Source organism: Ictidomys tridecemlineatus, chromosome 3 (assembly GCF_052094955.1).
Source record: "Ictidomys tridecemlineatus isolate mIctTri1 chromosome 3, mIctTri1.hap1, whole genome shotgun sequence".
Lineage (NCBI taxonomy): Eukaryota > Metazoa > Chordata > Mammalia > Rodentia > Sciuridae > Ictidomys > Ictidomys tridecemlineatus.
Genome location: NC_135479.1, coordinates 129,115,640 through 129,128,008, shown reverse-complemented (window position 1 = coordinate 129,128,008; position 12,369 = coordinate 129,115,640). Strand labels below are relative to the sequence as shown.

At 50.1% G+C, this 12,369-nt stretch overlaps 2 protein-coding genes across 6 annotated transcripts in view; both read left to right on the top strand.

Moving 5' to 3' along the window:
* Parl (presenilin associated rhomboid like) overlaps positions 1 to 1,477 on the top strand; it is a 47,366-nt gene extending 45,889 nt beyond the window's left edge. For all 5 annotated transcript variants that reach the window (XM_013361060.4, XM_005331063.4, XM_078043787.1 and 2 more), the window contains one exon: positions 1,146 to 1,477. In XM_013361060.4, the coding sequence (XP_013216514.2) occupies positions 1,146 to 1,257 (112 nt within the window). In that variant the 3' untranslated portion in view covers positions 1,258 to 1,477. The remainder of the gene's footprint in view (positions 1 to 1,145) is intronic.
* A 2,441-nt stretch (positions 1,478 to 3,918) lies between these two features.
* Map6d1 (MAP6 domain containing 1) lies at positions 3,919 to 11,449 on the top strand. Its single transcript, XM_005331065.4, has 3 exons — positions 3,919 to 4,378; positions 8,161 to 8,278; positions 8,901 to 11,449. Exons 1-3 carry the CDS (start codon positions 3,999 to 4,001, stop codon positions 8,979 to 8,981), a joined length of 579 nt encoding a protein of 192 aa, XP_005331122.1. The 5' UTR covers positions 3,919 to 3,998; the 3' UTR covers positions 8,982 to 11,449.
* Positions 11,450 to 12,369: the final 920 nt, after the last annotated feature.

Genomic DNA, 12,369 nt, shown 5'->3' with positions numbered 1-12,369 from the left:
CCCACTTCTGAAAAACAAAGTTTAGGGCATTTAAAAAATGTTAAAAACATTAAATTGCTGTTCTGATAAGCTAAACAGTATCTGGGAGATGTGAATCTCAACAAAACCTGATCTCTGCCTCAGGGAACTTTGCTCTGTTTGGGGGAGCAAAAGGAGTTCAAGATGAAAGTTTTCCTTAATTCCCAGCCCCATGTGCTCCAGGAAGTCTTCCTCTACTCCCAAGGGTGACAGGTGCCATCATGAGGCAATTCCACCATTTCTTAATAGGAGCCTGGAGTTAGTCAGTCTGACCTAGGGTCAGACCTCAGTTGACTGTGTAGAAGCTATTGGCACTTTGGACAAGTTATTTTCTTCTTGGACTTGGTTTGAGTCCATAATGAGAAATGGTGTTTAACTTGCAGGGCAAAGGTGAATCAGAAGTAGTGGGTGTGGGGCTGGGGCTCAAGTGGTAGCGCGCTCACCTGACGTGTGCGGCCCAGGTTCGATCCTCAGCACCACATACAAAGATGTGTCCACAAAAAAAACTAAAAGAGGGGCTGGGGATGTGGCTCAAGCGGTAGCGCGCTTGCCTGGCATGCGTGCGGCCCGGGTTCGATCCTCAGGACCACATACCAACAAAGATGTTGTGTCCGCCAATAACTAAAAAATAAATATTAAAAAAAAAAATTCTCTCTCTCTCTCTCTCTCCTCTCTCACTCTCTCTTTAAAAAAAAAAAAAAAAAAAGGGCTGGGGATGTGGCTCAAGCGGTAGCGCGCTCGCCTGGCATGCGTGTGACCCGGGTTCGATCCTCAGCACCACATACCAACAAAGATGTCGTGTCCGCCGAGAACTAAAAAATAGTGAAATTCTCTCTCTCTCTTTAAAAAAAAAAAAAAAACTAAAAGATAAATATTAAAATTCTCTCTTAAAAAAAAAAAAAGTAGTGGGTGTGAAGTACTCAACACATTCCAGAGCATTCACCCCACACTACTATGACCTTTTTTATGCTCTGTATATTAAAGCTAAACCATTTATCTACAGCAAATAGCCATTTTCATTAGCTACATAGTGAAGCACAGTAGCATTTGATTTTTTAAAATGCTGGCTTGATTAAATGTGTGTGTCATATTATTGGAATGTCAAACCTGGTTTTTCTCTTTTCCAGATGGTATATTACTTATGGTCATGAACTCATTTGGAAGAACAGGGAGCCTCTAGTGAAAATGTGGCATGAAATGAGGACTGATGGTCCCAAAAAAGGAGGTGGCTCTAAATAAAACTGGGGTTGGACATTACTGGTGCATCTGATCTGTGCTGCCTGGAAGCTCCAAGAGTGCATTGGCCCTGGAGGGACCACAGCTGTGCTCCTGCCTGGAAGACACTCAGCAAGCAGCTAGCCTCCCCAGCATTTTAAACTCTGTCCCCCAGTACTTGTCTCCTTAGAAAGTGAATTATGACAAAGTTGTGAAATAAAGATTTATATCTCTAGTTTGTAAACAGGAGGTGTGGTCTCTTTGAGAGCATCAGTGCTGCTCTGGCATCTTTGTTTTGACATTGTTTGGCCAGTGAACCTGGTCAGGGGGCCCCTTGAAAGGGATGATAGAAAGAAACTTGATGGCCTTGGTTTTGGCCTTGACCTTCTGGCATCTCTGCTTAGCACAGACTGACCCATCCCTTTCCTTGGTTGACAGAAGTTAAGAGCATCTTCTCTTTGCCATAGTCTGAAATAACAGCTGCAGATACTTTCTAAATGTTCCCAAGAAAGGTGGAGTTTCCTGGCAGTGAGAGGCACATACATAAAGCTATTTTTAGGTTTTGCTTTCTAGGTTAAAATTGTAGCTAAATTAAGAGTAAAAGGAAGTGACTTGGATAAATTCAGACTTGAATCTGAGCCCAACTGCATCTTATGTTTGAAAAGGTACATTCTAATGGAAACGTCTTCCTGAAATAGTTGCTGTCGTCATTTTGGCCTCACTGCAGTGGGGTTCACATTGCCTCATGGTGGAGAATCACATCGAGGAAATGCAATTTGAGGATTTTTCTTGAAAGCATTACAGGAGAGGTTTTAGTTTTTTGGTAGCCTTAAAAGAGTGAGAGAGGAAGGAGAGAGAGCAAGAGAGAATTTTTAATATTTTTTAGTTCTCGGCGGACACAACATCTTTGTTGGTATGTGGTGCTGAGGATCAAACTCGGGCCATATGCATACCAGGCGAGCGCACTACCGCTTGAGCCACATCCCCAGCCCACTTGGTAATTCTTAACTCTTCCACCAGCGTGGTTGGCTCCACTGTGAAGTACCCAGTTATTTTCAGTAGGCAGAGGATTGTAAACTAGCATCCCTTCTAGAATTGTCTTAACCCAGCCCTCATTTTGCCAGTAAGGAAATGACTGGTGGAGGGTAGGGTGACTGCACTGCTCTGCCATTTCTGAATCTGCTAATAACCCTATGACAAATGAGACAAGATATTTTCTGTAGTTGGGATGAGAGGCTGAGCTCACACAAAATTTTGTCTATTTGAAGGCAAATCAGGAAAAGAGGCAGTGAAGACCTCTCTCCTGTCTCTGCTGTGTCAGAGAAGTAGTGTTGAGAAGTCTCTGGAGCACTTACCTGTCTATAAAGTCCTTCAGCTTAGGAGCCTTTGAACAATGGAGGACCTTGTTCCCTGTGAATGAGTGGCCATGGGAGGCCCAGCCCCCTGAAGCCTGCCCAAGCTCTCCTCTTGGCCACTAGGGAATTTAGCTTCCCCTCATCAAGGCTTTGCTGACCCTTGACCACACCTCCTTGGCCATACTCTCCCTGGGCCTGGGCCATGGGCCTGCCTCTAAAGTGTGGGGTTCCTCCAAATGCACCCTGGCCATCCTGCCTCTCTCTGCTCACACTGCTATGGGAGCTTCTGCAGCTTCAGTTGTTTGTGTCAGGTCTGCTGAGCTCCTGGCCCTCTAGATAACTCTGATGTAGTGAATGTAAACTCAGTACCACGGCTCTGCTCCTGTTGTCTACTGGGCCACAGTCTGGCCTGCTCAGTTGGCCAATGTAATGTCATGGTGCTGTGACTTCCAACTAAGGCAGTGTTTGAGGCAATGAGACTCTGGCCAGTGCAGCACTGCAGTCATCTCGGAGGTGCAGACTGGACACCTTCCGAGTACAGTCTGGAGAAGGAGCTCCAGCTCATCAATGCTGTTTTGACAGTGTTTGGTCTGCAATGAATACTGAAGGCATGTATCAAATACTCAGCCTTTGAATGTGTCCAAGGAGTTGTTCTGATACACTGTCCTACCTGAAATTGACCTTTACCCTGCAGAATTATCCCAATTTAGCTATATGTTCAAACAATTTGCATGCACAGTAGGGAAAGGAACTATAGAGCATAACTGGCCAAAGTTTTGTATCCCTGTCGCGAATGAGCATAGTAAAAGCAAAGAAGCTGGGGACTCTGCCTGATTCTAACACGTGCTTTCTGGGAAGCACGCCCCCACGTGTTCCCCACCATGACCTCACTGCTGCCCCTCCCGCTGCCCATTTAGACCCTGTGGTGCAGCCTTGTACAAGTACTGGGAGTGCCTTAGCTAGCTATCCGGGTCCACAAGACCGAATAGAGACCCTCCTGGCCAATTTAACTGCCCAGCTGACCCGCGAGGTAGCCATCCCCGCCCTCGACCTCGGCTCATCGGATTTATTTGGGGAACTTGGGATTCAATTTTGAAATATTAAGTTGGACACAAGTAAATGACCGCAAGCGGTTTCAGGTGCCCCCTGGCGACTGTACAGTCTTTCTCTGGTCGCCGCTCTCTCCTAGCCGGCGCCCCAATCCAACCGAGCGCACTCTGGTGGAGGCCACGCCGGGCTGTCGCCGAGCCCTCTCACTCGCGGACACCCACCCCCAGGCCGGGGGGCGGCGCTGCGGTAGCTTGGGGAGGGCTGCGGGGGCGGGGACGCCGGGCGGGGGCGGCGCGGCTGGGAGCTCCAGGAGCGGAGCGCCTGGACCGGGACCCGGGCAGGGGCCGGGGTTGGGCGGGCATGGCGTGGCCCTGCATCAGCCGCCTGTGCTGCTTGGCGCGGCGCTGGAACCAGCTGGACCGCTCCGACGTGGCGGTGCCGCTGACCCTGCACGGCTACTCGGACCTCGAGAGCGAGGACCCGGGCCTGGGAGGCACAGCCTCGCGGAGGATCCCGACCCCCGCCGGCGGCCGGGACTCTGGCCGGGACGTGCCACTCACTCAGTACCAGCGCGACTTTGGTGTGTGGACCGCGCCTGCGGGAACCCGAGATGCGGCGCAGGGACGCGGTCCGGGGGCGGGCGGCCGCAGGAGCAAGTCCTCGGCGCCCGGCGCCAGGGGGGTCTACGTGCTGCCCATTGGCGATACGGACACGGGTGCAGCAGCGACCACGTCGTACAGGTATTGGGCTGGGGTAGGGACACCCTCCAAATTCACACCCCGTGGTGGAAGGAAACACCCGGAGCCAGGAGGATGGGGGTGGGTGGGATGAGAGGCGGCTCCTGGATTCCACAAGACCTCGACAGCAGCTGGTGGCTAGAGGTCACCGTCTTGGTTCCCTGGCACTGCAGATGCCACCTTTGCTGCTCCCTTCCCTATCCAGACCCAAAATGAATGATCACTTCCATGGACCAGAATCTCACCCCCTCACAGCCGTCTCCCTGCCCCCAGCAGCCAGGTCAGAAAGGCCAGCCTTCGCCGAGTTGAAATCTGCTTCCTTTAACTTCAACCGGGTGGGCCTCGCCACAGCGGGGGGTGTACACAGGCCAACTGGTCTGGCTCCCTCTGCCCTGGGCCCTCTGTGGGAGCATTGGGCGGTCACAGAGTCCCTTAACATCCAAACTGCCCTTTCGCTGAGGTCAAGTCTACAGGTCCTTACCGTCTCCCTGCCCTGGACAACTTAGGACTTCATTGTTACTACAAAAATAATTCACATTCGCTCACAGAAGAAAAATTGGAAATGACAGAAATTACTAAAGGGGAAAAAAATCCATTAGCCCCTTCCCAAACCGAGGTTCTAATTCTTAATGTGCATTTCAATGCATAGAAGCTGACACATTCCTTCATGGTTCCATTTGTACTGTACACATTTTCCCACCTACTTTGTAAGTCTGGTCATGTTACTAGATGTTCTTATACAACATGAATTTTAATAAATGTGCAGTGCATTATCCTATGGGTTCTACATCTATATATCCCAATATTATCTGCCTACTCCCTTATTAAATATTTAGGGTATCTCTGGTTATGAGGTTATTGGAAACACTACTATTCTGATGGTGCAGCTATTTCAATACTTTAGGAATTTTCCCTTCAGGTTTCCTGATGATGAGGTGGGAGTATAAAATACATGGAAACGTTTTGCCAGTAGTAACAGCCCCCTTAGTCCTAATATGGGGGATTGGCTAATTATGGCATTGCCATGGGGCAGGATACCCAGAAGCCTGCATGCAGTGATAACCCAAGACCTTAAACGTGTCTAAGAACAGGTTCCTTCATAGGTGTGCACTGTTCAAGGGATCTGATGGGGGCTGTGGTTGCAGGGTGGGTTTTGTGCTCACTGACACATGCTCAAGCTGAACTGCTGAAACTCAGGTACCCCTGTTGATGGCAAGTCAGACACCATGACCATAGCTGGGTCTTGCACAGGTCTGACTACTGGCCAATGGGGAGGTGAGCTAGCTGGCAGGGCCAGAATGGTGAGAGGCCCTAGGGTGCAGCATCTTGGAATGGTTGAGGCTCTAGAAACAAGAACAAGGAGTGGGGGCCTGCCAGGGAGAGGGTTCCAGCGCAGGGGAGGAGTTCCTTTCCAATAAGCAGAACTGTCTGACAGTAAGCTGTTCCTTACTGGAGATGTTCAAGCAAAGTCTGGGCTATTTGAAGCAGTTCTTCCCCCTAATCCACAGTTCTGTACTGCCTGTGGATTAGCTCCCCAAGCCCTTAGTTATCACTGTCCCCATTCCACAGATGAAGGACTGGTGCATAGTCACACAGCTCTGAAGGACAGAAAAGAGAATAAACCAGTTTATCTTGCCTCAGACCAAATTTGTGACCCCCAGAGGTTATTATTACTTGTCTAGGCCACCGCCTCTGAATCAGTGTCCCAAAGCCAGCAGTGAAAAGAATTGACAATGGGATCAGGGACTCAGTGGCACTCCCATTTTCTGCTGTATAAACTAGGCCTCCTGGACCCTCATATGGAGAGTAGGAACAGTGAGAGCAGACCCAGACCCCTGCTCCCCACTGAATTTGGCTCCCCCAGCACCACACCAGCTGGTCTCTGAAATGTTCCACCTTCCAGCTCTAGAACCTGGCTCCAGCAACTGCATCCTGCCTTCCATCTTGCAAGATGCACCTCATCTAAAAGCAAACTGCTAAAGAAATTTAGAAAACAAAGAAAATGAACAAATCCAGTGATTCCACAGGTATCACAGCAGATGTGTGGTCACTCCTAACCCAGAAGTGTTGAGCTGGTATCCACCTCTTGACTTGCCTGGCTGCTGATTTCCATGTGAGGACTGACCTGCTTTGTTTGCCTGGTCACGTGGGCAAACAAGGAGGTCTGATCCCCAGCCATTCTGGGACTCTACCCAACCAGCTCCTTTCAGAGCCTCTTCCTCAAAATTCTCTGGGTTGTTCAGTGCCTTTGATCCAGGGTCTAGCTGAGACTTGCAAGAGGTGGCTGATGCAGAAACACGCCAGAAACAGTCAGGCCTGGTACACAGTAGGCACAGCTAGGCTTATAGTTTTCACTAATCCTCTTGGTCAGAGCCATCCATTTGTCTTCCTCTTCTCTTGGGCAGTCCCCCTAATTCCCTCTGATGTTTCTCTATCCTCTCTGTCTGGGCTCCTCCTCTGAGCCCTTTCTTCTCTGAGACCCCTGTAGCCATCCCAGGGCAATGGACTCAGGTTGCCAGACCCAAGGCTCAGCATAAGAGGCAGTTGGGAACAGAAGGACACACCCAGGGGTGGACCTGCTTCCCTAGGAGAAACAGGGCAGCAGATGGTTTGGACAGCTGGGCTTTAGAACCTGGCAGCTTCAGAAGCAAAGATTACTGACAGGCCCTGGCTCAGCTTACCTCCTGACACACCAAGGCTCCCTGAGTGCAGACCACCGACAGACACTGCTCTCCCTGCCCAGCCTGCCTGCCCCAGCTGTGCCACTGCCTAGGAGAAAAGGCGCCTTTGTTGACTCAGGGCCTGAAGCCCAGCCAGGACTACGGGTGGAGCAAGAGTGGCCCCAGGCACACGAGGGGGTTGGTACCGGCCAGCTGGACTCTTCTTACAGAACGTCCTTGGACCAGGTGCTCCCAACAGACACAAGGGACCTTGGCCTTCCTGAGCTCACCATCTAGCAGGGACATGGACAGAATTAAAAGGTCTCCTTTGCTCAGAGGGATAGGATGAAGTCCCACTCCCAGGACACGAAGCTGGGCTGTGCCAGCACTGTCATTTCCCTCCAAGGAGCTGGCTTTGTCCACAGAGACCACCCCTGCCCTCCCTGCAGCCTCACACTGGCTCATGGATTGGCTCCTCAATGCTCAGAGCCGTGCAAATGCCAGACCATCTAGTTTAAGGTCATTCAGAATCATTCTTTGCATAAGCTGAAAAGACAGCTTATGTACACAGGATACTGAGTGTTACTTTTCTTTCTCAATCATAACCAGATATGGAGGACCTTCATTGTGTTGAGCATTGTCCAGGCTGGTACTTCCTGTGGACATAAGAGGCCACCACTGACCTGAGCAGGAGGTGACTGGCCTTCACTGGCTCTCAGCCTGTGAGACCCCTCTAAGTAGCCTGCCTGTTGGAGGGGCAGCCGCAGGAGGATTTTAGGGGCCCTGGAGGCTAAACACAGAGAGTGCTGAAGGCCCAGTGCACACCAGCTGCTGATGGAGCTCTACCCTGAGCCTGTCACTCACCTGCATAAGTTTCTGCTGCTACTTTTAGGGAACAGGATGAGCCCAGGTTTCCAGTGGAGCACCCAGAGGTGAAGGGCAGAGTGGGTGCCTGTCTCGGGTACCTACCTTCTCTGCTAGTTCTGCCCACCTAAGGGGGATAAAGGACCACCTGGGGCTAAAGCAGGATCCCAATAGTGGACAGGCCCTGACATTCCAAGCAGCATAGGGGAGTGGCCCAGTGGCTGAGCCTGTGTAAGGCTATGATTCTATGCTCTGTTCCAGACAAGAATTTCAGGCTTGGACTGGAGTGAAACCCTCAAGACCCCCAAAAGCAAAACCAGCCAGAGTTATCACAACCCACACCTCCGGATGGGACGGCGGCACTGGGGCCAGCTTCCAGGTCAGGTGCTCCGGGGACCCTGGCCACAGAAGCCTTCCTTCCTGTGTGGGGATTAGGAGAGATTTTAGTGGATTTAAATGTTATGATCAGGGAGAGCAGTGCCCAGGAAGTTGTTCCTAACAGAAAACTAAGGTAACTGTCGTTAGCCAGATGGGTACCCCTCCAGTGCTGGCTTCTCTGGTGAGCAGGGGTCTCTCTGCCTCCTAAATCCCAACCTTAACCTCAACTACTAAGTTCCAGTGACATTCCTTCCAAATATGTGGCACTGGCCTGGGGGGCTGCTCAGTGTGGAGCACCTGCCTAGCCTGAGTAAAGTGTTGGGTTCCATCTCCAGCAACCCAATATGTGGGCCTCCATATAAAATGCAAGAGAAAATGGAAGGGACACGAGGATTGTTTCCTGATCCCACCCAAAAGAGGCTTCAGGGAGCAGAAAGGAAGGTTCACAGGCTGTGTCTAACCTGCTGCTGCAGCGACACTGCTCACAGTTGGCAGCAGTCCCCTTCTGACCTTCAGGTAGTAGTTCCAACTTCTGGACAATGCAAGGAATTCTTTTCCTGGAGCCAGGGGTGGGAGGGAGTTGAGAAAAACGCCCACTGATGTGGCCACATTTCATTTTTCAGGTCCCTGAAGTGAGGAAGAAGTTCACTCCTAACCCCTCAGCCATCTTTCAGGCGTCAGCTCCCCGAATTCTCAACGTGTGACTGTGTCAGCATGGAACGATGGCTGCTGGAATACTGCTGAGAAAGGAGCCTGGCTCTGTCCTCTGCTTTCAAGAGGAGTGTGACTGCCCGGGCTGAGGGCCTGGTGTGGAGCACAGGTGCAGATGGATGCAGCATCACCAACTCCTCGTCCTCCCACAAAGTGTGTGGGAGGCTTCACATCTGTTTTTAATTGCCATTTGGCCACTCTTCAGTTTTTAAATTTGAGGAACCTGAGAACCAATTCAGTTGTGAACTCAGCTGTCCATGGGGCTGAGGAATATGGACGCAGCAGCTTCTTGGCAGAGCCAGTGATGTCCACTTTGGGTGGTTTTCCCAGGATGCATGAGAATTTTATTAATTTTATAACCTATAGTAATCCCAGGTGATATCCTTGGGTCTTTCTCTGATGGCCCATGTTTCAGAACTCAGGTTCCCACCTGCATGTGATTCATGAGATGCTGAATAGCTAAAAGAGGTTTCCAAAAGAAAATAGTACCAATCACAGGGTTTTGATGTCAAAAACATAATTTCTTTATAGCCAAGGTGGCCTTCATGCTTCAACAAAACATCTTGGGGTGAGTGAAATATTTAAAGACTAACAATGACCCTGCGGTAGTTTTCTACAGGCATAGCCCCCTATTGTGTTTCAATTTCCCCTAACACAGGGATGACTAAACAGAACAGCTGCACACACTGAGCAGGAATTGGTGGCATTTGCCTCACATCATTAAGAACCTTAGAACATGATCTCTACAGGGGCCCCTGCCCTCAGGCCTACTCTGCACACTTAGTGACAGGAGGCTCATCACTGCTGCAGGGAAAGCTGCTCCCATCTTTGAAAGGCTCTCCTGTCTCCATAAATTCTAGCCAGTGTGGCTGCATGGAACAAGCAGGGTCTCTTCTTTGCACAGCAGCCTTTCAAACACTTGAAGGGGTCTTGTATCCCTTCTTGAAAAATAGAGGCACAAGCTTGGGACAGTTTTGGTAAGGAAATTTGAGCATTTCCCGTGGCTCTTCTTCCTCTTCAGCAGTGGCTCTGGTCTGCTTAACGTTAAGGCCTGCGGTGGAACTGGTTTCAGATCACAGCAGGCTCAGAAGGGCCATTTCCAGCTCAGGCTGCCTGCCAGTGTCCCCTCAGAGGTGCTAGCTCTGGCAGGCAGGGCCCTCCCTCACTCCAGCTAAGGCAATGCTTGGATGACAGTCATTTTAAAGGGAGAACAAACCATATGCTTACACAAAGGGTTCTACTGCTTTAGACTTTACTGGTTTGCATGTTCGATGTTTCTGGGCGGAGGAGACTGCCTGCTGGGCATTCTGTGGGGGCCGAGCAGCTTAACTGTACAATCTGACTTTACTAAAATGCAAAAATGCACGCTTTCAATTTCTTATTTTTTTAAATTATAAACATGAGTCTCTCTTCACATATATTGTCCCATCTCCAAGTAATGACTTTAATGTGGCTCCTTCTAGTGTCCCTTGGAGGCTTATAAAAGCTGAGCTCTTCTTGCTGTGGGCTGCAAGTGACACTGGTGTTGGTGGCACACAGAACCCACTAGCCTCCCTGCTATACTTCAGTCCTTCCCATTGCCATTCTGGAATCCAGGGACATGGACCCATGATGCTAGTCTCAGGCTCAAACCCTGTTTCTTCATGACCAGCTGGGATTGGAGGGTGCTTCCATTTCTTCATGTGGACAGTTAGCTGCCACCACTTCCCCTGCGCTGGCTGGCCAAGAGCCCTCATGTTTGTGCACAGGGTGTTGGGGGTGGGGTGAGCTCCATATGGTAACACCAAGCACAGCTGCTAGAATAATTCTTTCCAACCTAAGCCCCCCTTCCCTGGGCACCTCTATTCCTGCCTGTAGCCATTAACACCCTGTGCCCCATGCTGCACCCTGCCTGAGGTCACACTGTGCACCTGGCAGTGCTCTTTCCATCCCAGAGCCAGCCTGGGAGGTCCATGATTCTTTGACCGTAAGGGACACATCAGCTCTGTTGCACCTTGGCTGGGAAAAAGCAGGCCTTCCTGCACCACAGGAGCTTGAACTCTGCCAGGCCAACTGCATGCCAAGAACCTTCCTGCGATGCGCTACCCCACGCAATGCCACAAACATCCCACCTTCTCAGCCTTCCCCAGGAGACTTCCCAGGTGCCTGAAGGAAGTCCCTCCCACTCACTCTAGGTCTGAGTAAATCCTCACATACCAAGTGCATGACCCAAGAATTGCCTGAATCAAGTCTCAGCTCTGTGCTTCCAACCTGTATCTATCTACCTACACGGACAATGCCCGGGAACAGGGAGAATGCATTATACTAGTAACAGATTATCATCTCTAAGAGGGGAGTCATGGGGAACATTTTACACTTTATTATACTTGCTAAAATTTAATTAACCATTTTTGTATTCTGTACAGAAAGTTTTTAAAAATAAATGCAATTCAGTCTGTTCAGCTAATTTTAGCAACTCAAAGAGTGTTCAGCATTAATTATTCCATTACCAAGAGACCACTGTGGGAGGAGCCTCTGTCAGCTATAGAGTGCACTACAAGGTCCTTCCACATGTCCAGGAGTCTTGAAACTGTGAGATCAGTGCCCCACCTCTCTGTACTTCAGGGAACAGAACTCCAGGACCTTCGGTGAAACCCTAACACTGCTTTTGAGAAATGCTAGATCTTACCAGGGAATGCCCTGCAACCCACCCCAGGCAGATGAGCTGGGGTTGTAGCTTAGTGGTAGAGTACTTGCCTACTATGTGTGAGGCCCTAGATTCAATTCCTAGTACCAAAACAAACAAAATAAAAGCAATCAGGCAGATGGAGGAACTGTTGGCCTCACTCACAGTGGGTTCCTTCAGTCAGTAGCAGGGAGTCCCCAGTTAAGCACTGTCTATGACATGGATCTGTGCTCTGCAGCTCCTGTCCCAAACCCTGAGACAATTAACATTTGGGCCTGAGCATGCCCCATCCTTACTCCACCAGTCCACTCAACTTTTTTTTTTTGGTTCTGGGAATTGAACACAGGGGCACTCTACCACTGAATCACATCCCCGGCCATATTTTGTATTTTATTTAGAGACAGGGTCTCACTGAGTTGCTTCGCCATTGCTGAGGCTGGCTTTGAACTCTTGATCCTCCTGCCTCAGCCTCCCAAGCTATTGGGATTAGGCGTGAGCCACCATGTATGGCCTAGTCAACTTTCTTGACTTTGACCCTACACAAAGTCCACCACCAGCAAGTGACCTCTCTGCACTGTGTCACAATGTCTCCTGCAGAAATTACCACCTTCAGAGACCTAAGCTCTCAGTTTTTTAGCTCTAGCATTTCTGTTTTAGCTCATGATAATAGCAGACGGTAGGGCTGCAAAAGGAGAAACTTCTTTTAGACCCCAGCA